At 49.6% G+C, this 24963-nt stretch overlaps 1 protein-coding gene and 1 long non-coding RNA gene across 5 annotated transcripts in view; one reads left to right on the top strand and one right to left on the bottom strand.

The window, feature by feature from the left end:
• LOC139758798 (steroid hormone receptor ERR1-like) overlaps positions 1-24963 on the bottom strand; it is a 301766-nt gene that overhangs the window by 153731 nt on the left and 123072 nt on the right. Inside the window, exon 1 of one of the 4 annotated variants that reach the window (XM_071680609.1) lies at positions 8957-9285. The exons of 2 other annotated variants lie outside the window; for them this stretch is intronic. In XM_071680609.1, coding sequence (XP_071536710.1) covers positions 8957-9121 — 165 coding nt within the window. In that variant the 5' untranslated portion in view covers positions 9122-9285. Of the gene's footprint in view, positions 1-8956; positions 9286-24963 lie in introns of those variants that run through there. One more of the 4 variants, XM_071680610.1, reaches the window with a different exon arrangement.
• The window catches only part of LOC139758800 (uncharacterized), a 281740-nt gene that overhangs the window by 156596 nt on the left and 100181 nt on the right, over positions 1-24963 (top strand). The window lies entirely within an intron of this gene.

Here is a 24963-nt window from a genome sequence, read left to right as displayed (position 1 = left end):
GTCATACGAGTTCTCTGAACTTGACATCGTGTCATCAGCATTTCCCCAGTGCACCTACTTAGGGTTCCATTTATCCAGCACTCTTATTACAGTGAGAGAGAGCATCCTTCCTTTCCTAAATATCCGTCGAGCTTTCTCTCATCATTTGATCTAATCCCAGTTACAATATGGGAAGGATTGGGCACTGCGTGCTGCCTATTATGTCATCCTCAACCCGTGGCCAGCACCAACTTCCAGTGTTGCAGTGGGGGCTTCTGTGACTTGACTTTTTCACGTTGCACAGGAAGTTGACTCATGTGTGGTCAACGTTCTCCATGTACACATCTCTGTGCACGAAACGCTTCCGTTGTATCTGATCCCCAAATCATTGTTGTGACACCATCTGAACTCCCTTTTTCCTTGGCCGATGATTGTCTCTGCCTATCTCCATCTGATCCTCGGCCCGTCTACCCTTACACCGTCTGCTGTACTGCTCTCTATATATATCTTCTTAACTTTCTTATCCAACTGACTGTCCTCATCGTTCGTATCTTAGTTACTCGGGTTCTTCTATATTCGTATATTCAAGATCGACTTGAAAAGACGATAGGTGTCATTATCTCTACCGTTCACCTTCCGTCGCTCCTGCCCTGACGCCTCACCTCCCTTTACCTCAGCCAAAATATTTGTCGCCACAGGTCTGGCCTTCTCAAGGCAACCTGTACGTTTTCTAAGATAGGTTGAGAAAACTGGTGATGCGAAATCTAATTTAGGTCGAATGTAGACTGTACATTATATCTACCCCTTATCCATGTACTGACAAAGAGTCATGATGATGATGAGGTATAAGAATGGTGACTACCTAATGCTCCCGATGTGCTGGTGTGGCGAGAGGCAGGTGACACTTACGTCAACCCTTGGTGTCCTACAACACGTACGTACGGGTTCCGTGTGTTCTGCCCCGCGAGGTGGTTGTAACCTCTCTCTCTCTCTCTCTCTCTCTCTCTCTCTCTCTCTCTCTCTCTCTCTCTCTCTCTCTCTCTCTCTCTCTCTCTCTCTCTCTCTCTCTCTCTCTCTCTTGTTCTACAGGTATCATTTTGGGCCACTGCTTCCATGAGCCGTGTGCGCGTGTGTGTCCCAGCCCCTTGCACCCGCAATACGCGACTGACCGCCGCTTCTGATACTTTTCTTTCTACGTGGATTCCCTCCCTTCCCTTGCCCCTTCCATCTATCTAGAGACCATCCCTTTATAACCTTAGAACACCAGTGGAACTCACAAATCCCCGTTGTCATTGTTCTCTGACTGACAAGATCTATATCTGACATTCTCGACTGTCATGGCTTCCCCTGTGTCATACTGTTGCCCGTGTCATGTCGGCTGACATTCTCAACTGTCATGGCTTCCCCTTGTGTCATACTGTTGCCCGTGTCATGTCAGATGACAATCGTGAAAAATAAGGAAGAAAAGACTTGCCTCACGTTCGTGCTGGCGATCCAACGTGATCTCACAGTCGAATGCCTTCTATACCCCCTAAAGGAGGATCGAAGACGCATTCAATGATACATAGTCTTAGGATCGCGAGGTGTATCTGTTTCACGCACCCTTTCCTCTATTTCTCCGGGTCGCCTCCGCAGACGTGGTCGTTAACCTGGGTGATTGATTTTGGTCGAGGGGGTTATCGCTCACCCGCACATGTCTGGCATTGGGTGGTTTATGTGGTCGGTAGGCTGTGGATGGTTACTGGCCTGTTTACAAGTGTAGGGGGTGTTGGTTAATTGGCAGAGGGTTTGGGAGGGGGAGAAATGTACATTCAATGTGCTTACTCGGGTGGCTGTGGTAACATGACTGTGTAAACAGGTGACAGTGGTAAACATGAACGTAAACATGTGACTATGGTAGAGTATCTGTATACAGGTGACTATGGTAACATTGTATAAACACGTGACTGTGTAAACATATGACTGTGGTAACATGACTGTGTAAACAGGTGACTGTGGCAACATGACTGTGTAAACAGGTGACTGTGGTAACATGACAGTGTAAACAGGTGACTGTGGTAACATGACTGTGTAAACAGATGACTGTAGTAACATGACTGTGTAAACAGATGACTGTGGTAACATGACTGTGTAAACAGGTGACTGTAGTAACATGACTGTGTAAACAGATGACTGTAGTAACATAACTGTGTAAACAGATGACTGTGGTAATATGATTGTGTAAACAGGTGACTGTGGTAACATGACTGTGTAAACAGATGACTGTAGTAACATAACTGTGTAAACAGATGACTGTGGTAATATGATTGTGTAAACAGGTGACTGTGGTAACATGACAGTAACATACAAAATTAGAGGACGTGATCTACATGCCGATAAACCTGTACATATCGCTATATTTTTGTTTATCTTCGCCGGTATAATCGATACACAATAATCATTTTTTACCGATATTGGTGATTTAGAATAATGATAAAACCTTAACACTCAGTTCTCTCTTGTCGCAGTGATAAATGTCAGATAATTAAACTACTGGATAAAACGGAATTCCTGTTAAAGTGACAGCATTTTATGAAATCACTCAGGTCACTAACGTCATCTGGATGACCTTTTTTGTTGTTTCTCAATAAAAAAAAAAAGATTTCTAATTGGTTTATGCTCATGTCTAACTGATAGGTAGGAGTTAATACGCTTCAAGTTACACACACACAAGTATGAAGTCTGTTGGGGATGAGAGAGCTTGGGAAGTGAGTCAGTTGTTGTTCGCTGATGATACAGCGCTGGTGGCGGATTCATGTGAGAAACTGCAGAAGCTGGTGACGGAGTTTGGTAAAGTGTGTGGAAGAAGAAAGTTAAGAGTAAATGTCAATAAGAGCAAGGTTATTAGGTACAGTAGGGTTGAGGGTCAAGTCAATTGGGAGGTGAGTTTGAATGGTGAGAGGCTGGAAGAAGTGAAGTGTTTTAGATATCTGGGAGTGGATCTGTCAGCGGATGGAACCATGGAAGCGGAAGTGGATCATAGGGTGGGGGAGGGGGCGAAAATTTTGGGAGCCTTGAAAAATGTGTGGAAGTCGAGAACATTATCCCGGAAAGCAAAAATGGGTATGTTTGAAGGAATAGTAGTTCCAACAATGTTGTATGGTTGCGAGGCGTGGGCTATGGATAGAGTTGTGCGCAGGAGGATGGATGTGCTGGAAATGAGATGTTTGAGGACAATGTGTGGTGTGAGGTGGTTTGATCGAGTAAGTAACGTAAGGGTAAGAGAGATGTGTGGAAATAAAAAGAGCGTGGTTGAGAGAGCAGAAGAGGGTGTTTTGAAATGGTTTGGGCACATGGAGAGAATGAGTGAGGAAAGATTGACCAAGAGGATATATGTGTCGGAGGTGGAGGGAACGAGGAGAAGAGGGAGACCAAATTGGAGGTGGAAAGATGGAGTGAAAAGGATTTTGTGTGATCGGGGCCTGAACATGCAGGAGGGTGAAAGGAGGGCAAGGAATAGAGTGAATTGGAGCGATGTGGTATACAGGGGTTGACGTGCTGTCAGTGGATTGAATCAAGGCATGTGAAGCGTCTGGGGTAAACCATGGAAAGCTGTGTAGGTATGTATATTTGCGTGTGTGGATGTGTGTATGTACATGTGTATGGGGGGGGGGGGTTGGGCCATTTCTTTCGTCTGTTTCCTTGCGCTACCTCGCAAACGCGGGAGACAGCGACAAAGTATAAAAAAAAAAAAAAAAAAAAAAAATATATATATATATATATATATATATATATATATATATATATATATATATATATATATATATATATATCAACCCCAAATGCAGAAACATGGTACAATATAAAGTGTAATATAAGTGCATCAGCAAGCGACGAATATCCCCTGGTACACCGAGTTGAGCGTAAGGCACAGTTTAGTGTTCCGGTAATGGCCGCCAGGGGTCTGCGGACAAGCAGACAACACTGGCGTTGGCCGGAGACCGGCGGTACATTAACAACGGGCGAAATATGGATAGGCTTTTGTTTTTTGTTTACCCATCGCTTACGGTCGCTATTCTCTTGTTCCTGTTAACGAGCGTTGGAATTAATTATTTACTTTCTTCGTAAAATAGTATTGAAGTTGCTGAAATGATGACAAGCGTCACTTTGGATCAAGCTAAGTTTATACGTTTTCAAAAAGCAAGTGCCAACAGAGTTGGCTAGAATGAATGTACTCATACATTTGGCGAGGATGCATGTGCTAATACAGAAGTCTAGGATGCTCATACAGTAGGCTAAGATGCATGTGTTCAGAGTCGCCTCTAATGCATGTGCTTAAAAATTAGGTTAGGATGCATAAACTCATAGAGTAGACAAGGATGAACGTGCTCATGGACTAGGCTAGGCTGCTTGTGCCTCACACAGTAGCGTAAGATAACCCGCTAGAATGCATGTGCTCACACAGAAGCGTAAGATAACCCTTGTAACGTTATCATCCACAGGTTATCTAGAATCTCAAAATTATCGGAAGGAAAAAAGATAAATAAATGCAATATATGCAGTGGTGATATATATATACATGTGTATGTGGGTGGGTTGGGCCTTTCTTTCGTCTGTTTCCTTGCGCTACCTCGCTAACGCGGGAGACAGCGACAAAGCAAAATAAATAAATGAATAAATATATATTAGTAAACGGGTCAGTACTGCAGGAAGCTGCCAAAAAAAAATGAAATTCGAAACTCGACTTCTCTTGATTATTAAAGTTAAACGGAATACAAACGATATTAGTAAGAAATCGAAAGAAAAAGAAGTGATGAATGAGGATATATGCCTCTCTCTCTCTCTCTCTCTCTCTCTCTCTCTCTCTCTCTCTCTCTCTCTCTCTCTCTCTCTCTCTCTCTCTCTCCTTCACCCGTATATTCGGCTGATAAGCACAACGTGCGAGTGGGGTCCTCGATGACCGGTGAAGTGTAGACTGTGAGACCACATTGGCCGTGACAGAGGCAAGTAGGAGAGGGATTGTCCGGGCAGGAGAGGGGGTGTGCGGACGATGTGATCGGGAGGGTCACCTTTACATCTGGTGTTCTGGGAACCTAAAGGGGTGTGTGTGTGTGTGTGTGTGTGTGTGTGTGTGTGTGTGTGTGTCTGTGTGTGTGCGCTCTTAGGAGCAGAGGTTTGGTCGACAACGGTCACTATGATATTTCGCCCATTGAGTCAAACTTGCTTCGGAGACTCGTGTAATTCGATCGGAGACTGATTGGCCAAGACATGGAGTCGGTTCTCAGTACCGACCAGGAAGAGGAGGAAGATTCTGAACGACCCAGTTATCCTCCTCCTCCTCCACGTCTGCCACACACGATCCCTGAGCTCGACCCCCGCATCACGCCTCCGTTCGTCGAGGGGGCGTTCCATCCCGGTGCCTCGCGTGGGGGGTCAAGGCTAAGGACCCAAAGGGCTTCATCTGGATGAATGGTAATGCATTTTCTCTCTCTCTCTCTCTCTCTCTCTCTCTCTCTCTCTCTCTCTCTCTCTCTCTCTCTCTCTCTCTCTCTCTCTCTCTCCCTCTCCCGTCGCTAAGGCTTTAAGGTTGGTCCTCTGTGCGCTGCTGATCTCATGTTTCCGCACAAGCGGTGCTACAGGCAGGCAGGCTCTGGTATGATTAGTTTACACATCCTCACCCATGATACCTCATCCCTTCCCCCCGGGCCACACTCTCATTGCACGCCCACGTGTGTACCTGTCGTATATAACCCTCAATAAGTGGAATTATTATCGTGTTATTATCGTCTTTTTTTTTTTGACGTGTTTTCATTTCCCTCGTTCAGTGTTTCGTGGTCGGCGAGTCTTCCTTGCGAAAGATATTCCTAGTTTATTTTCGACTTGTGTCAGAGGAACAGACACAGGCAATTAATGTTGCTGAAAGTTAAGCTAAACTTGACGATAACTTTTTAGCGGGGAAATGTTATGGTGTGTGTGTGTGTGTGTGTGTGTGTGTGTGTGTGTGTAGGGGGGGGGGGGCACGCCATTGTTGGGGAACTGTTGAATAGCCTGAGAGACGCGCCTTGTGGCACAAGACCTTTATAATGATGGCCGTGTTGGTGGCAGAGGCAAGGGGTAGAACAAAGGCGAGTCAAGATGAGTTTTGTATACGTAAAAGAAGTTTCGTAAATAGATAAGAAAGCGATGGTAATCGTAAATGAACAAGGAGCCATGTTCAAGATGAGTTTTGTATACATAAAAGAAGTCTCGTAAATAAGAAAACGATGGTAATCGTAAATGAAACAAGAAGGAGCCATGTTTAAAAAAAAAAAGTCATGTTCTACGTGGGTTTACGAAGATGAATAACGACAGAGGGATTGAATCAGAGGACCTTGATGATGAAAGTGTCGTAAGAATTATGAACATACAACCTTATGAAGACAGACAGAGGAGGGTCAAGGAGGGGTGTGGGCGAGCTAAGGCGGGGGGTACCAGAGATGAGAGAGAGAGAGAGAGAGAGAGAGAGAGAGAGAGAGAGAGAGAGAGAGAGAGAGAGAGAGAGAGAGGTCACCTGTGGTGATGGTATATGGTAGACAGGAGATTAGATAAGACGTTGACGTAATGTATTCGTAGTGTCTCTGTAGATCACGTTTCACACACACAAGTGTTGAACCATTGTCCTGTGTGCGCAGTTCCGTGCGCTGCTCCTGGACAGTATGTGTACTCGTCTGTGTTGACGAGCGAGGATTATCGCTGGTGATATTGCAGGAAAGAATGATGACAATAATAATGTCTTCATGAGATGAAAACGTAACTTTTCCGTCATAATCATTCGGTGTGTTCGTGGGACGGTGCCGAGCCCCGTGAGTACGAGAGGACTGCTGGCCTCTCGAGTACGACGCTACGAGAACGCGTCAAGGGCGAGGCCACGAGACCATCGAGAGTCGTACCGTCGTGCTTAAGGGGTGTCGCACCGTCGTGATCGGGGAGTATGGCACCGTCGTGCTCATGTGGGTGGGTTGGGGGGGGGGGTTCGTACCGCCGTGCTCCAGAGAATGGTACCGTCGTACTCAAGGGAGGTGAGGGGGATGGGGGGGGGGGGCGTCCACACCGTCGTGCTCAAGAGTAGAATCACTGTACTCAAGAATCGTGGCGACGGTACGACTCGCATCATCTTACTCGAGGGTCGTACCGTCGTACTCGAGGGGGGGTTAACACATCCGGCCACGGTGCGACTCGCATCATCGTACTGGAGGGTCGTACCGTCGTACTCGAGGGGGGGTTAACACATCCGGCCTCGCGAAGCCTTCCGGCGAGCACGTCCGCTGTGGTCTTCATCTTGTGTGCAATTCTCTGGACGCTCGGCTGTGGAAATCTCTTACTTTTTATCCCAGGGTATAGTGAACTGGCGGGGGGAGAGGCAGGAGAACACTCACTGTACATCGGTATAACCTGAAGCCCTTTTGACAATTACTGTCAGCATTCTCAAGGGGTCATGTGTGTGTGTGTGTGTGTGTCTTTTTACTCGTGTGTAGACACGTGAACATACACACTAGCCTAAGCTTGTCTGTATATTTGTGTATGTGTAGTTACCTAATTGTACTGCATGGGGAGGGAGTTCTGCACTCGTGGGGACCCCATCTCACGAACTTTTCCTTACTATATCATACATCTTTTTGTGAACGCGTACTCTGTCCACCTTCACTCTGATGAAACTCATTTCATTCCATATATCCACCACTCTTATACTGTTAAAGTACTTCCTCGCGTGTTTTCCAACGAGTTTTATAAGGAAATTTCATGCTATGTTATCTGGCGTTTCTATATATGCATCTTGACGAAGAACTTCTGTGCTGTATGAGCAATGGAGTGCTTATGAGGGCGCTATCTTCGCCACGTGTAAGGGACTGTGAGGACGTCTTCATTACGTGTCTGTGAGGGTCCTAAGTGTCCTCATGTTATGAGTGCCAGTGAGGGTGGCCATGGCAAGTTATACGTTGCCGCGAGAGAGTTTGGGTAGCCATGGATCAGCGTGGATTGCCGTGAGCGCGGATGACTGTGATAGTGAAGACGATCGAAGTATACTGGATGTTCATGACAGTGAGAGTGAAAGGGACACACTGGATGACCATGACAGTGAGAGTGACTGGAGCACCCTGGGTGACCGTGACAGTGAAGGTGCCGGGGAACATCCCGGGTGACCATGACAATGAGGGTGACTGGAGCACACTGGGTGACCATGACAGTGAAAGTGACAGAGAGACGACAGTGAGGGTTACGCTAGCACACAGGGTGACTATGATAGCACGGGTCGCCACAGGAGAGTATGGCTGACACAGTGAGGGCTGTGGGTCAGGCAGGCGCCAGGAGTGGGGCACAGGGGCAGGAGGTGCGGGCGGCCGGGCGGGCGGGAGTGAGGTGAGGTAAGGTGAGGGCGGGCCTTACACCCACCCACCTTCCTCCCTCCCCCCCACCCGGGCCGGCCGACCTCCGTGATGGCCGGGGTTACCACCACAAGCAGGAGCCAGAGAGCCTCTGGTCAACAGGTGTTCTCAGCTGGCCGTTTCCTCCTTCACTCTCCCTTTCACCAGTGTTGACACTGGGAGAGGGAGGGAGGGGAGGCTCCCGGGGGGGGCCCTCTGTGTCTCCCCCCCACCTTACCCCCCCTCCTCCCCACCTTGAACCATACCCTCATACACCCGCCACACCACAAGAGACCCACACAGTCTCCCCCAGCCCCTCACGCCTCACTTGGTCCCGACCTCCTGACAGGGGGGTGTCATCACCAACTCCTGGAGGAGGCCATGGCACCAGGTGTTGAGGGGGCGGGGCGCCCGGCACTGTGTCGCCAAAATATGGTGCCGCCAATGACCGTAACCTTGAAAGGTTCCATGGGCTGCGTCCCAGGCTAGGCAACCTCCCTGCTGACCCGCCTGCCGCCGCCAACACCACCACCACCACCGCCACCGCCGCCGCCGCCACCACCAACAACAACAACGCTTACCAACAATCCACCTACCAGATTATCTTTCCAGCTCTGCATCATGGCTCCCCGGCGCGGTAGGTGCTCCAGGACTTGCTCTCGGCCATCCGAGCACTGGCACAGGCAGTAACAGTCCCGCCACGGTCCCAACAATTCACAGTTCTTCAGCAGTGGACATCCCAGGTGGGATAGTGTACCCATAACCTGTGTTTCGCCGCCCTCCACATAGAGGGCTCCACCAGCACCTATTCCCACAATCCGCCGTACACAATTATAAATCTTTCCTCTAGCTTCACGTGTGAGCAGTCCCCCTTAACCCTGGCGAAGCCACGGCAGGAGAAGCGGCAGAGCGAGCCGCCCAGAGCAGAGGGGCGGCCCAGGAGCGGCGCGGAATGCGACAGTAAAAGTGCTAACAGTGCAACTCAGGCTCTGGAGCGATGCAACGTTTCCCAAAGCATGATGTGTGGAGCGCCGCTGATAAGTTTATCTCTCACATAGTGTGTGGTGGTGCGGCGCGGCCCATCCCACCACCACAGTCGGCTCAGTAGCCAGCCAACACAAGTGTGTCCCCCTCCTTTTACCCCCCGCACCCCCCCCCCCCCCCAAGTCATCACCGTCACCACTCCTCGACATTCCTGATGCACTGACCATGTCCGGTCACGTTCTCTCTCTCTCTCTCTCTCTCTCTCTCTCTCTCTCTCTCTCTCCTCTCTCTCTCTCTCTCTCTCTCTCTCTCTCTCTCTCTTCTCTCTTTTGTCCCGTGGATGTAAATTACTAAATATGTAATTGATTGTCTGTCTGTCTGTCTGTCATCACCCCTGTAAGAGTAAGGGGGTTGATGACTTTTTTAAAACGTCCGTACACTGTCTGCATCCACTGTTTACACCATTACATCTGTTCCATTCTTTACTCTCATGCCGAAGAAATACATTTTGATCTACTTATTTTGGAGAAGCTTTCCTTCTTGATATATATTTCTCAGGCCTATAGTCAGTCCTTCTTCGTGTCTTTCAGGACCTGCTCACTGTTGGCATTGTAAGATTGGTTCAGGAACTTCAGCTGAAGGCTGTTGTTCCACGTGTCCAGTGTTCAGTGCTGGAGGAACTCAGGTCTGTTCCACGTGTCTACTGTTCTAGTGTTGAGGACCTCCGGTCTGTTCCACGTGTCCAGTGTTCAGTGCTGGAGGAACTCAGGTCTGTTCCACGTGTCCAGTGTTCAGTGCTGGAGGAACTCAGGTCTGTTCCACGTGTCCAGTGTTCAGTGCTGGAGGAACTCAGGTCTGTTCCACGTGTCCAGTGTTCAGTGCTGGAGGAACTCAGGTCTGTTCCACGTGTCCAGTGTTCAGTGCTGGAGGAACTCAGGTCTGTTCCACGTGTCCAGTGTTCAGTGCTGGAGGAACTCAGGTCTGTTCCACGTGTCCAGTGTTCAGTGCTGGAGGAACTCAGGTCTGTTCCACGTGTCCAGTGTTCAGTGCTGGAGGAACTCAGGTCTGTTCCACGTGTCCAGTGTTCAGTGCTGGAGGAACTCAGGTCTGTTCCACGTGTCTACTGTTCTAGTGTTGAGGACCTCCGGTCTGTTCCACGTGTCCAGTGTTCAGTGCTGGAGGAACTCAGGTCTGTTCCACGTGTCCAGTGTTCAGTGCTGGAGGAACTCAGGTCTGTTCCACGTGTCTACTGTTCTAGTGTTGAGGACCTCCGGTCTGTTCCACGTGTCCAGTGTTCAGTGCTGGAGGAACTCAGGTCTGTTCCACGTGTCTACTGTTCTAGTGTTGAGGACCTCCGGTCTGTTCCACGTGTCCAGTGTTCAGTGCTGGAGGAACTCAGGTCTGTTCCACGTGTCCAGTGTTCAGTGCTGGAGGAACTCAGGTCTGTTCCACGTGTCTACTGTTCTAGTGTTGAGGACCTCCGGTCTGTTCCACGTGTCCAGTGTTCAGTGCTGGAGGAACTCAGGTCTGTTCCACGTGTCTACTGTTCTAGTGTTGAGGACCTCCGGTCTGTTCCACGTGTCCAGTGTTCAGTGCTGGAGGAACTCAGGTCTGTTCCACGTGTCCAGTGTTCAGTGCTGGAGGAACTCAGGTCTGTTCCACGTGTCCAGTGTTCAGTGCTGGAGGAACTCAGGTCTGTTCCACGTGTCTACTGTTCTAGTGTTGAGGACCTCCGGTCTGTTCCACGTGTCCAGTGTTCAGTGCTGGAGGAACTCAGGTCTGTTCCACGTGTCCAGTGTTCAGTGCTGGAGGAACTCAGGTCTGTTCCACGTGTCCAGTGTTCAGTGCTGGAGGAACTCAGGTCTGTTCCACGTGTCCAGTGTTCAGTGCTGGAGGAACTCAGGTCTGTTCCACGTGTCCAGTGTTCAGTGCTGGAGGAACTCAGGTCTGTTCCACGTGTCTACTGTTCTAGTGTTGAGGACCTCCGGTCTGTTCCACGTGTCCAGTGTTCAGTGCTGGAGGAACTCAGGTCTGTTCCACGTGTCTACTGTTCTAGTGTTGAGGACCTCCGGTCTGTTCCACGTGTCCAGTGTTCAGTGCTGGAGGAACTCAGGTCTGTTCCACGTGTCCAGTGTTCAGTGCTGGAGGAACTCAGGTCTGTTCCACGTGTCCAGTGTTCAGTGCTGGAGGAACTCAGGTCTGTTCCACGTGTCCAGTGTTCAGTGCTGGAGGAACTCAGGTCTGTTCCACGTGTCCAGTGTTCAGTGCTGGAGGAACTCAGGTCTGTTCCACGTGTCTACTGTTCTAGTGTTGAGGACCTCCGGTCTGTTCCACGTGTCCAGTGTTCAGTGCTGGAGGAACTCAGGTCTGTTCCACGTGTCTACTGTTCTAGTGTTGAGGACCTCCGGTCTGTTCCACGTGTCCAGTGTTCAGTGCTGGAGGAACTCAGGTCTGTTCCACGTGTCCAGTGTTCAGTGCTGGAGGAACTCAGGTCTGTTCCACGTGTCTACTGTTCTAGTGTTGAGGACCTCCGGTCTGTTCCACGTGTCTACTGTTCTAGTGTTGAGGACCTCCGGTCTGTTCCACGTGTCTACTGTTCTAGTGTTGAGGACCTCCGGTCTGTTCCACGTGTCTACTGTTCTAGTGTTGAGGACCTCCGGTCTGTTCCACGTGTCTACTGTTCTAGTGTTGAGGACCTCCGGTCTGTTCCACGTGTCTACTGTTCTAGTGTTGAGGACCTCCGGTCTGTTCCACGTGTCTACTGTTCTAGTGTTGAGGACCTCCGGTCTGTTCCACGTGTCTACTGTTCTAGTGTTGAGGACCTCCGGTCTGTTCCACGTGTCTACTGTTCTAGTGTTGAGGACCTCCGGTCTGTTCCACGTGTCCAGTGTTCAGTGCTGGAGGAACTCAGGTCTGTTCCACGTGTCTACTGTTCTAGTGTTGAGGACCTCCGGTCTGTTCCACGTGTCTACTGTTCTAGTGTTGAGGACCTCCGGTCTGTTCCACGTGTCTACTGTTCTAGTGTTGAGGACCTCCGGTCTGTTCCACGTGTCCAGTGTTCAGTGCTGGAGGAACTCAGGTCTGTTCCACGTGTCTACTGTTCTAGTGTTGAGGACCTCCGGTCTGTTCCACGTGTCTACTGTTCTAGTGTTGAGGACCTCCGGTCTGTTCCACGTGTCTACTGTTCTAGTGTTGAGGACCTCCGGTCTGTTCCACGTGTCTACTGTTCTAGTGTTGAGGACCTCCGGTCTGTTCCACGTGTCTACTGTTCTAGTGTTGAGGACCTCCGGTCTGTTCCACGTGTCCAGTGTTCAGTGCTGGAGGAACTCAGGTCTGTTCCACGTGTCCAGTGTTCAGTGCTGGAGGAACTCAGGTCTGTTCCACGTGTCCAGTGTTCAGTGCTGGAGGAACTCAGGTCTGTTCCACGTGTCCAGTGTTCAGTGCTGGAGGAACTCAGGTCTGTTCCACGTGTCCAGTGTTCAGTGCTGGAGGAACTCAGGTCTGTTCCACGTGTCCAGTGTTCAGTGCTGGAGGAACTCAGGTCTGTTCCACGTGTCCAGTGTTCAGTGCTGGAGGAACTCAGGTCTGTTCCACGTGTCCAGTGTTCAGTGCTGGAGGAACTCAGGTCTGTTCCACGTGTCCAGTGTTCAGTGCTGGAGGAACTCAGGTCTGTTCCACGTGTCCAGTGTTCAGTGCTGGAGGAACTCAGGTCTGTTCCACGTGTCCAGTGTTCAGTGCTGGAGGAACTCAGGTCTGTTCCACGTGTCCAGTGTTCAGTGCTGGAGGAACTCAGGTCTGTTCCACGTGTCCAGTGTTCAGTGCTGGAGGAACTCAGGTCTGTTCCACGTGTCCAGTGTTCAGTGCTGGAGGAACTCAGGTCTGTTCCACGTGTCCAGTGTTCAGTGCTGGAGGAACTCAGGTCTGTTCCACGTGTCCAGTGTTCAGTGCTGGAGGAACTCAGGTCTGTTCCACGTGTCCAGTGTTCAGTGCTGGAGGAACTCAGGTCTGTTCCACGTGTCCAGTGTTCAGTGCTGGAGGAACTCAGGTCTGTTCCACGTGTCCAGTGTTCAGTGCTGGAGGAACTCAGGTCTGTTCCACGTGTCCAGTGTTCAGTGCTGGAGGAACTCAGGTCTGTTCCACGTGTCCAGTGTTCAGTGCTGGAGGAACTCAGGTCTGTTCCACGTGTCCAGTGTTCAGTGCTGGAGGAACTCAGGTCTGTTCCACGTGTCCAGTGTTCAGTGCTGGAGGAACTCAGGTCTGTTCCACGTGTCCAGTGTTCAGTGCTGGAGGAACTCAGGTCTGTTCCACGTGTCCAGTGTTCAGTGCTGGAGGAACTCAGGTCTGTTCCACGTGTCCAGTGTTCAGTGCTGGAGGAACTCAGGTCTGTTCCACGTGTCCAGTGTTCAGTGCTGGAGGAACTCAGGTCTGTTCCACGTGTCCAGTGTTCAGTGCTGGAGGAACTCAGGTCTGTTCCACGTGTCCAGTGTTCAGTGCTGGAGGAACTCAGGTCTGTTCCACGTGTCCAGTGTTCAGTGCTGGAGGAACTCAGGTCTGTTCCACGTGTCCAGTGTTCAGTGCTGGAGGAACTCAGGTCTGTTCCACGTGTCTACTGTTCTAGTGTTGAGGACCTCCGGTCTGTTCCACGTGTCTACTGTTCTAGTGTTGAGGACCTCCGGTCTGTTCCACGTGTCCAGTGTTCAGTGCTGGAGGAACTCAGGTCTGTTCCACGTGTCTACTGTTCTAGTGTTGAGGACCTCCGGTCTGTTCCACGTGTCTACTGTTCTAGTGTTGAGGACCTCCGGTCTGTTCACGTGTCCAGTGTTCAGTGCTGGAGGAACTCAGGTCTGTTCCACGTGTCCAGTGTTCAGTGCTGGAGGAACTCAGGTCTGTTCCACGTGTCCAGTGTTCAGTGCTGGAGGAACTCAGGTCTGTTCCACGTGTCCAGTGTTCAGTGCTGGAGGAACTCAGGTCTGTTCCACGTGTCCAGTGTTCAGTGCTGGAGGAACTCAGGTCTGTTCCACGTGTCCAGTGTTCAGTGCTGGAGGAACTCAGGTCTGTTCCACGTGTCCAGTGTTCAGTGCTGGAGGAACTCAGGTCTGTTCCACGTGTCCAGTGTTCAGTGCTGGAGGAACTCAGGTCTGTTCCACGTGTCCAGTGTTCAGTGCTGGAGGAACTCAGGTCTGTTCCACGTGTCTACTGTTCTAGTGTTGAGGACCTCCGGTCTGTTCCACGTGTCCTGTGTTCAGTGCTGGAGGAACTCAGGTCTGTTCCACGTGTCTACTGTTCTAGTGTTGAGGACCTCCGGTCTGTTCCACGTGTCCAGTGTTCAGTGCTGGAGGAACTCAGGTCTGTTCCACGTGTCTACTGTTCTAGTGTTGAGGACCTCCGGTCTGTTCCACGTGTCCAGTGTTCAGTGCTGGAGGAACTCAGGTCTGTTCCACCTGTCCACTGCTGACGAAATGCTTCCTCACGTCCCTCCTGACTCTCTCATCCAGCTTCCTGTTATGACCTCGTGTTTGGCAATACTTCTTGACTTCGGGGAACTGATCCATGTGAACATCAATATATTCATGTATATATATATATATATATATATATATATATATATGTGTGTGTGTGTGTGTGTATAGGGATAGGGGAGAAAGAATACTTCCCACGCATTCCTTGCGGGTCGTAGAAGGCGACTACAAGGGGAGGGAGCGGGGGGCTGGAAATCTCCCCTCACGTTTTTTTTTTTTTTTTTTTTCAATGTTCCTAAAGAAGGAACAGTGAAGGGGGCCAGATGAGGATATTCCCTCAGAGGCCCAGTGTTATATATATATATATATATATATATATATACATATATATATATATATATATATATATATATATATATATATATATATATTTATATATATATATATATATATACATATATATACAACGAAGAGACGTAGGTAGGACATGTTTACCAAATGGCGTCCAAGCTACGTCTCTTCGTTTTATATCAACTGACTTATATTTCTCTCTTGTGTCTCCCCTGATGATGTGATTATTACACGAAAGTGCACTTGGAAACTTATCGTGTTTCATTTTTCCCGTGGACTCATCGAAATATATATATATATATATATATATATATATATATATATATATATATATATATATATATATATATATACACTGTTTAGAGATATTTCCTTAAGGAAAGACGTGCATCTCATGATATTTCTAACGCTGAAAAACTTTTCGTTTTCAAGATAACAGTTCCCCCCGCCAGGAACTTGTTACAACTGAGATAAAAACCAGAGGAACAGCTGGTCTGGTTCCCACGTCCACTTGCACAACCGCGCCACCTTTCCTTCTCACACGTCGCAAGTATTATATATATATATATATATATATATATATATATATATATATATATATATATATATATTATAATCTTTGTAATCCACGGGGAATTGAAACACGAGAAGTTCCCTAGTGCACTTTCGTGTAAAGATCACATCATCAGGGGAGATACATACACTTGGAGGTATAGGAGAAAGAATATTCCCCACATATCTCCTGCCTGTTGCAGAAAGCGACTTGTGTTAGGGCGGGAGCTGAGAGGCTGGGTGTCCTCCCCTCTTGTATTATTCCGTCCGACGGAAGGAGTAGAGGAAGGATCAAACATAAGGAATTTTCCTCTAATGCTTGAACGTGTGTTCTTTAAGCTACCTTACTGTTGCAGGATATGGCGAACAGGTATGAAACACACACACACACACACACACACACACACACACACACACACACACACACACGCTATTACGAAAGGTGTCGTAAGATGGGAGAGGATTTGTTAAACGTGGTCAGTGCGTCTAAACATAGAGTCAGAATAGTTGAGGGGGAATAAGGAGTGATATGTACTTGAAGAGGAAAGAAGGTGGGGGGGAAAGAGAGAGGCCAGTTGGGTCATTTTGCCAGATATCACAGAAGCTCCTCATCAGAGGGAAGAATTTAATGAAAATATAGGCAGTCTGGGGGAGCCATGAGGAGGAGGAGGAGGAACAGTTCACTGAAAATATAGGCAGTCTGGGGGATCCATGAGGAGGAGGAGGAACAGTTCACTGAAAATATAGGCAGTCTGGGGGATCCATGAGGAGGAGGAGGAACAGTTCACTGAAAATATAGGCAGTCCGGGGGAGCCAGGAGGAGGAGGAGGAGGAACAGTTCACTGAAAATATAGGCAGTCCGGGGGAGCCAGGAGGAGGAGGAGGAGGAACAGTTCACTGAAAATATAGGCAGTCTGGGGGAGGAGGAGGAGGAGGAGGAACAGTAATGGGTGCTGATCAGGCAAACGCAGAGCATGAGGATTGATGACGTGAGACAGAGACACTGGGGACATACAGAGGATCACAGGAAAATTAAGATGAAGCTGTATGAAGATGAACATGTGCCGTTAGAGACGCAACGTTGAAGTTTATGGCAAGGTTGATGAGAGGTATAGAAGAGTGCAGAGCAAGCAGGCTTGACCAGTGCTCACTGCTAAAACAGTGATTTGAGAGAGAGTGTCAGTGACACAGAGGTTGACAGCTGGGCGTTGAAGAAGGCAGCTAAAAAGTGAGTGGCGCCAGAGTTGATATTATGAATTAAGCAGGAGATTTGACAGACGTAAAGCACTGATTATCATCGGCTTGAAGGAAAGACATGCATCAAATAAATAAAGTTGTTGTTATAGTCATCTTCACTGACATCTTCCCTAACTTGTTGCGAAAGTCTTCACCTTCGGAGAACAGACCTGCTGACGAGACAGTGAGTAATTGCGGACATTGCACAGGTGTGGAATTACCCACCTCGCACATAACAAACAAGGCAGTCCAACCAACCTTGCACTTGTGAATGCAGCGGAAGGAGGCCAGTTTATCCAAGGCATTCAGAGGTTTTAAATCCAGTCACCTCTGGGGGTTTTTGCGGTGGGAAGTATGAGGTTGGTCGACTAATTAAGAGGAGTGAGGAAGTGTGGATAGCTGGTCATCCGTGGAGGGTTCCCTCACTCGTGCGGCTTGGTCGAGTTCGCATCCCGTCCTCCTCAGGAGCTTCACCTCCCTCCTGCTCCTGCTGAAGGAGGAGGAGGAGGAACTCATCCCTCTCGTCCTTAAGAGAGTTCTGCCCACCGCCTGCTGACGTTACCGTAGGGAGTGGAATTCTTCTTGGAGTTCTGATTCGTACGATTTGAACCCTTTTCTTGTGATCGTCCAGTGCTGCAGTGAGTGTGGTGATGCCTCACTACATATTAGTAGAAGTCTTAACCGTTTATCATCTGACTGAAGATGTAAGTGGATGTTCCTCACCCATCGACTCGTAAATCTCAAGTGGAATTCCTTACACACCCTCCCATCCACTTGCAGGTGTAAGAGGAGGTCTTCAGCCACCCCTCTTTAGTGCACTTGGAGGTATAAGTAGAAAACTTACATCCCCCTCCCATCCACTTGTTGATGCAAATTGAGGTTTTCTACCCCTCCCATCCACTTGTAGATGCAAGTGGCGGTCTTCACGAACTCCCAACCACTCGTAGATGCCAGTAGTTGTAGACACGTCCTCCCTACCCTTCCGTCCCATCTTCAACACACCGTGGCGAGCACGTCAGCAGCATATTGACTGACTCGCATCGAGAAGAGAACCAAAAAAGGGTTGAGTGGGTCGCTCCTCACTGCGAACGTCTGTAACCTTAGCATTTATTGATCCTGGTTCATTAGCATCAGATGATATTATGTTTTTGGTTTCCCTTTTGTTTTTCTCGGGGGGTAAAGATCTCATCTCGTAATTTCTGATATTTTTACTTTCGGTTCCTTGTGTGCAAGTCGAGTCATTGTTTGCATCGCCCACGGGGTTTGCGTGGGGTGAGGGGGTGTTCTCTCTCTCTCTCTCTCTCTCTCTCTCTCTCTCTCTCTCTCTCTCTCTCTCTCTCTCTCTCTCTCTCTCTCTCTTCATGCGATTACCATTTCCCTTTCAAAGTTTCCTCCCTCCTCTAACACGAGAACCATTGAGGAACATTCACCTCCACCTCCATCCCCCAGAATTAGAACGTTAGAAGAGGGGTTTCTTTAGCATCACTGCGTCATCGGGAGTCACCTTTAGTCCACCAGCCTCACTTTCCGTTCTCCAGGAACCACGGACGTATCGACTACCACGTAAAAATGGCCTTCCAGAATCTCAAAATTTGCCACTAGTGTTGCCAGAGTTAACCAAGGGGGGATGGGGATCATCAGAACCCCCAGGCTGACCCCAGAGTGCTCTCACAGACCCGTCCATGCTCACCCCAGAGCGTTTTCTCACAAACCCTCCAGGTTCACCCAAGACTCCACTATCCTGACGGAGACACGACCCACCCGTAAAGTTCACTTCAGACTAACGAACCCCCCCCCCCCAAAATAACAACCTTAATCAACCTCAGAATAACGTTATTTTGCTTCCAGTCCCGTGAAATAACCCACCAGCAGGAGGATAATACAGCCCCCAGGCTGCAGATTTCTCCACCCAAGGATTGGTCGTTTTCTTGACGGGAGACCGACATTAAATCCCCCACACGCGTCGTATCCGCCTTGGGTCCACCTGAATTCATCCACTGCACAGCCGAGTTTTATGTAACGTTGACAGATATTAATACGACTCATGGGTATGATGATATATAATCTGACCTTTGACCTGACCCCCATGGTACTGAAGGGTCGTGCCTAAAGGTCATGCAGTCGTGCTTTAAAGGTCGTGTCGTTTTCCTCGAGGGTCGAACCGTCGTTCTCAAGTATGGGCCAGTTCGCGTCTCCGGGTGTTATTTGGTCCTTCTTGTGCAAACAGAAAGTTTCAGATTCAAAGATCAAGGTGTAAGGTATGAGTAGGTTCAACTTGAAGATAACGTAAAAGTTTAATTTCGAAAAGTTTCAAATTTAAGGTACAGAAGAGAATGGAGTTTGGATTACATACCTGTCATGAGAGAGAGAGAGAGAGAGAGAGAGAGAGAGAGAGAGAGAGAGAGAGAGAGAGAGAGAGAAGTGCGGTAAAGACAGTCGGTCAGAGAACACAAAACACTGTTATTCATGGTACACACAAAACTCTGTTCTTCAAGGTACACACAGAACAGTGCTTGTCAAGGTACACACCAGTCACTGTTCTTCAAGACACACACACACACACAGAACACAGTGAAGGTGACGGCCAACACAGGACAGTAGAGATACATTTCACCCACAAATCAGGAAAGGTCAGGGTACACATACGGCAATATGAAGGTCAGACACCAGTGTACATAAACACAAGGAAAGGTCGTTGTTCTCACAGAACTTTGTAAAGGTCGAGGGAATGTGCAAAAATCAGGTGGGCAAGGTGCAAACAAAGCTATTAAACTGTGACGTGCAAACAAAGCTATTAAACTGTGACGTAAACAACACTTTCAACTAGGTCCACGGCTGACATTTGCACTTTCTTTGCCAACCATGCAAAGTTTGCTGGTGTTTATTTTTCTATGAAATATTTCCTTAGCATTCTACTTTTACATGTAATGGGTTTCTGATCTTTTCCACTGTTACAAACAGCCTCGAAAGGAACCAATAGTTTGTTTCTGTTCGAATTCCTTCGTAAACAAGACGATCTAATTATGAACGAAAATGAAGACAAGAAAGTCAAGGATTCCTAGATCCGCGCAACAAGGTCAGGGTAAAAACCAAAGTGAAGACCTGGATGCAAACATATACGTTCAAGGTACAAACAAAGATGAAGACCTTCGTAAATCCTAACCAGGTGGTAAAGTTGCAAACAATACCGAAGATCTTGACCTTAGATCGACCAAGTTACAAAGAAAACGGAAGATATTAATCCTAGGTCGAATAAGTTACAAACAGAACCGAAGATCTTGATCACAAATCGACCAAGTTGCAAACAGTACTGAAGATTTTGGCCCAAGTCGACCAAATAACAAAACCGAAGATCTTGACCCCCACATCGATCAAATAACAAACGCAACCGAAGATCTTGACCCCACATCGACCAGATAACGAACAAAACCGAAGATCTTGACCCCCAAATCGACCAAATGACAAACAAAACCGATCTTGACCCCCAAATCGACCAACTTACAAACAAAACCGGACTTCCAGATCCAAGACAAAATTATCAGGGTTACAGACACACAAGCACCATACCTAACATGTAGACCCTGGGAAGTCGTCCAATGGTACACACACACACACAGACCTGCCAAGGGCGGGTTGGAGACGAGACGGTGACGAGCAAGGTTCACGCAAGACCCAGAAGGTCAAGGTACACAGAAAACGGAAAGGTCAAAGGACAGAACACACACACAGACAAAAAGATCGGGGGGTCTTGCAGTGAGCAAGGAGGGTTAACGTTCACAAAAGGAGGGAAGGTCAAAAGGTACACTTGAAAATCAAGTTCGAACACAGAAAATGGTTTGTGAGAATACCGCGTGCAGGGTACTTAATACGTCACAAAGCACACAGAACAAGGGATGTCGAGATACGAAATAAAAATGGCACACAAGGGATGTCGAATTACACACAGAGAGAACTTGAGTTGTCAAAGCACACAGGAAGCATGGGGTGTCGAGCTGCGTACAGAACATGGGGTGTCGAGCTGTCTACAGAACATGGGGTGTCGAGCTGTGTACAGAACATGGGGTGTCGAGCTGTGTACAGAACATGGGGAGGTCGAGCTGTGTACAGAACATGGGGTGTCGAGCTGTGTACAGAACATGGGGTGTCGAGCTGTGTACAGAACATGGGGTGTCGAGCTGTGTACAGAACATGGGGAGGTCGAGCTGTGTACAGAACATGGGGTGTCGAGCTGTGTACAGAACATGGGGTGTCAAGGCGTGTACAAGACATAGGGTGATATGGTACACACAGAACGTGGGATGTCAAGGTGTACACTCAAGGCAAAGGATGGGAGGTGGTGTGGGATGTCAAGACTACACACAAAAGGTGGGTTGTCGATGGACAAAACAGACCTCTTCAGACGAAGAAGTAAACACAAAGCCTGGAATGTCAGTCAGTCAAGACACACACACACACACACACACACACACACCATTGGTAAGCAGGGGTGAAGATATTAACCAGCCATCAGTTGTCGACGGTCATGTGAATATCATACGCGAGTGAGGTGCGAGTGGACATTTATTTTGCTCCGTGGACGACACTAGAAGTAGCCAGGTTTTAGCAACGCTAGACCCAGTGCAAATGTAACACCAGTATGTGTGAGAGAGAGAGAGAGAGAGAGAGAGAGAGAGAGAGAGAGAGAGAGAGAGAGAGAGAGAGAGAGAGAGAGAAATAATATACTCATATGTATATTGTGAAATCCTTTAGGGGGAAAAAATCGGTCAGAGAAAGTTGTATACTGTTACGAGCCGCAGCGAGAGAATGTCTTTGCCGTAACCATTGTCGGTCAGAGAAAGTCGATCACATAACGGGACGCCCTTGGAGGCTTCGAACACGTGACCACGGTCCTCCCTCTCCTCCTTTGATCAACCCAGCCTGTTCCCCCGCCGCAAAGAGATTTTCTCTCCGTTCTCAAGATATGATCGCAGCTTGGACAAGTGTGTCAGTGTATAACTGGTGTGACACGGGCGAGCCTCCACACTTCCTGTAGCACAGGGTGTGTGTGTGTGTGTGTGGCGCCGATGACGACGCGACGCGCTCAGGTGTGAATTCAGTGGTGGTCTTCGATGACGAAGGAGGCGGCGAGGAAGGACCAGTAATAAGATGCTGTCACCCAGAAGGTTAAGGTTGCGGACGGGTGGGTTGGCTGGCAGGCAGGTTGGGTGGGTGGGTGGGCGGTGCGGTAGGTGTGGTGGTGGGTGGGGAGGAGGGGAGGCCCGCCGCCCCACGGTCATCATCACGCCCGCACCGCTACGCAACAATGACTCATCTCATGCCATTTACAAGACTGGAACTTTCTCTGCATTCTTACATATCTACCACCTTCTTTTTTTTCTATCTCTTTTTCTTTCGTACACGACTTTTTTCCCCCGATGTCCGGGAGGCGGTGTGTGGACGTCCCATACCAGCCAGCAGGCGTACGACTAGAGTCGCGTGAGGAGATCAGTTTGGGCGAGTTGTGGTTTGTGGGCCATGTTGGACCGCTAGGTGAGGGAAGGCGGACGGGTGTTGCATCACGGCGGCGTCCCGCAAGGTGACTCCTGCTACCGCTTGGCACTTACACTCACCTGCGCCTCTCACTACCTGCTCCTACTGGCCTGGCACCTTCACACACCCTCCCACACACACACACACACACACACACACGCCTCACCATCACTATCTGTCCATACTCGTTCAACTCGCCTCTCGTACCCGACCATCTCCCTCACGCCTCACAGCCCTCTACCCCCTCGTAATCCCCCCGACAGATCTACCTCCCAGACTCAGCCACCTCATCGGATGAGTCCTCCACTCCTCCACCAAACCAGTAAGACCTCCAGTTGGCTTAGGGTAACAAGCGCGGCAACACGGAGGCTATAAGTACAAGGTCCCATAGCTTGCCCTCTACATCATACCACCCCATCACACCTCTGCGCCCTGTCGCATCCCACCTCCCTACACACACACACACACACACACACACACACACACACTCAGCACCCCACATTCCATACGCGGTATTCCCGACCCCTCCCACCTGTGCTCTTTTTTTTTTTTTTATATTTTTCTTATATGCGTTGGGAAGTACCAGGTGAGGTAGTACCCCGCCGATCCTCCTCCCGTCCTGGCCGGCGCCTGTCCCTCCACAGGTTGTACCCCGTCTACTGAGAACCAGCTCTACCATGACTCACCTACTACCCCCCTTCCTCCACATGTTGTACCCGCGTGTTGAGGACCAACTCAACCATGACTCACCTACCTACCTACCTACCACCCTCCATAACTTGTACCCCTAGTACTGAGGACCGACCACCTGCCCCCTCCATAACTTGTACCCCTAGTACTGAGGACCGACCACCTGCCCCCTCCATAACTTGTACCCCTAGTACTGAGGACCGACCACCTGCCCCCTCCATAACTTGTACCCCTAGTACTGAGGACCGACCACCTGCCCCCTCCACAGGTTGTACCCCTAGTACTGAGGACCGACCACCTGCCCCCTCCACAGGTTGTACCCCTAGTACTGAGGACTGACCACCTGCCCCCTCCATAGCTTGTACCCCTAGTACTGAGGACCAACCACCTGCCCCCTCCACAGGTTGTACCCCGTCTACTGAGAACCACCTGCCCCTCCATAGCTTGTACCCCTAGTGCTGAGAACCACCTGCCCCTTCCATATGTTGTACCCAATCTACTGAGAAGCACCTGCCCCCTCCGTATTTTGAACCCCATCTACTTAGAACCACCTGCCCCCTCCGTATGTTGTACCACCTGCCCCCTCCGTATATTGTACCCCATCTACTGAGAACCACCTGCCCCCTCCACAGGTTGTACCCCGTCTACTGAGAACCAGCTCTGCCATGACTCACCTACCCTCCCCACCTCCCTAGTCTACCCGTGCCCCTTCCCCCAACCTCCCCCGAACCTAACCCTTCGGTCTTACCCCTTTCTACCTGTGGGAATCCTCAGCCCGGACCAGCTCCCCCCTCCCTCATTCCTCCCTATTCTACCTGTGTTCGCCTCAGCAGGACCTCCCCACCCACCCACCCTCCTGCCCACTGCCTGGACCTCCGGCAGAAGCCGGCTGCGCCCCTGAGGCGGATGTGGGTCACGGTCAGGGAAAGTCAGCGGCACTGCGCTCCACAACACGGCGGGTACACACACACACACACACACACACACACACACACACACACACACACACACACAATGGAAAGTCATTACATAAAGTTGCGGCGCAATTAATAGCGCGGACGTCGGCGCTGCTGGAGCGGAGGAGGAGCGCAAGTGGTGACCTGGAGTGTGGACTGGGCTCCGCTACCATCAGGCGATGCCCAGCCCGCCAAAGGTCACATTGAACACCCTCAGGAACGTGGAGGGGCACCACACCCGCCGCCGTGCCGCCGCTCCTGCTCCTCCTGCCGCCCCACCACACCGGCTCCTGCCGCTGATTACCGCCATCTTGTGACGTCACCAGTACCCTATAGGTAGCCCTAACTGTTCTTTATGTAAATAGCCAGGCGACTCTCCCGGGCGAGCGAGCGAGCGAGGAGGAGGAGGAGGAGGAAGTGGTACCTCGATTGGTGGTTTCTGCTCAGACCCGGGCGAAGTGGGAGGTTGGCACACGATGTCTCAGTCGCCAGGGCTGTTGGCGATGTCCGGGATGCCTTTTGGCCGCGGCAGGAGGCGGACGACTCATTCATCCCGTGCGGGAGATGGCGGAAGATATGGCACCTCAGGTGTTGATGTGGGGGAGGAGGGAGGAGACGTCGAACATCGGGAGGGAGGGATGTGTGTGCATTGTTGCTCACGTAGTTACTATTTCATGATGATGACGGTCAGTTGTGGGTATGATATCATAACGAGGTATCCAGCCCTTTGGGGGGGGTCTGTTGGTCGTATTTTCCAGCGGGTGATGGAATGTAAACATGTCGATTTACTCCTCAGTGCCACTGAGAATTGGACAAGAGCCTTACGCCCACCGGAAACAGCAACAG

Source organism: Panulirus ornatus, chromosome 31, assembly GCF_036320965.1.
Source record: "Panulirus ornatus isolate Po-2019 chromosome 31, ASM3632096v1, whole genome shotgun sequence".
In the NCBI taxonomy this organism is placed as follows: Eukaryota; Metazoa; Arthropoda; class Malacostraca; order Decapoda; family Palinuridae; genus Panulirus; species Panulirus ornatus.
Note: the sequence above shows the minus strand (reverse complement) of the source record. Positions and strands in the feature narration are given on the sequence as shown.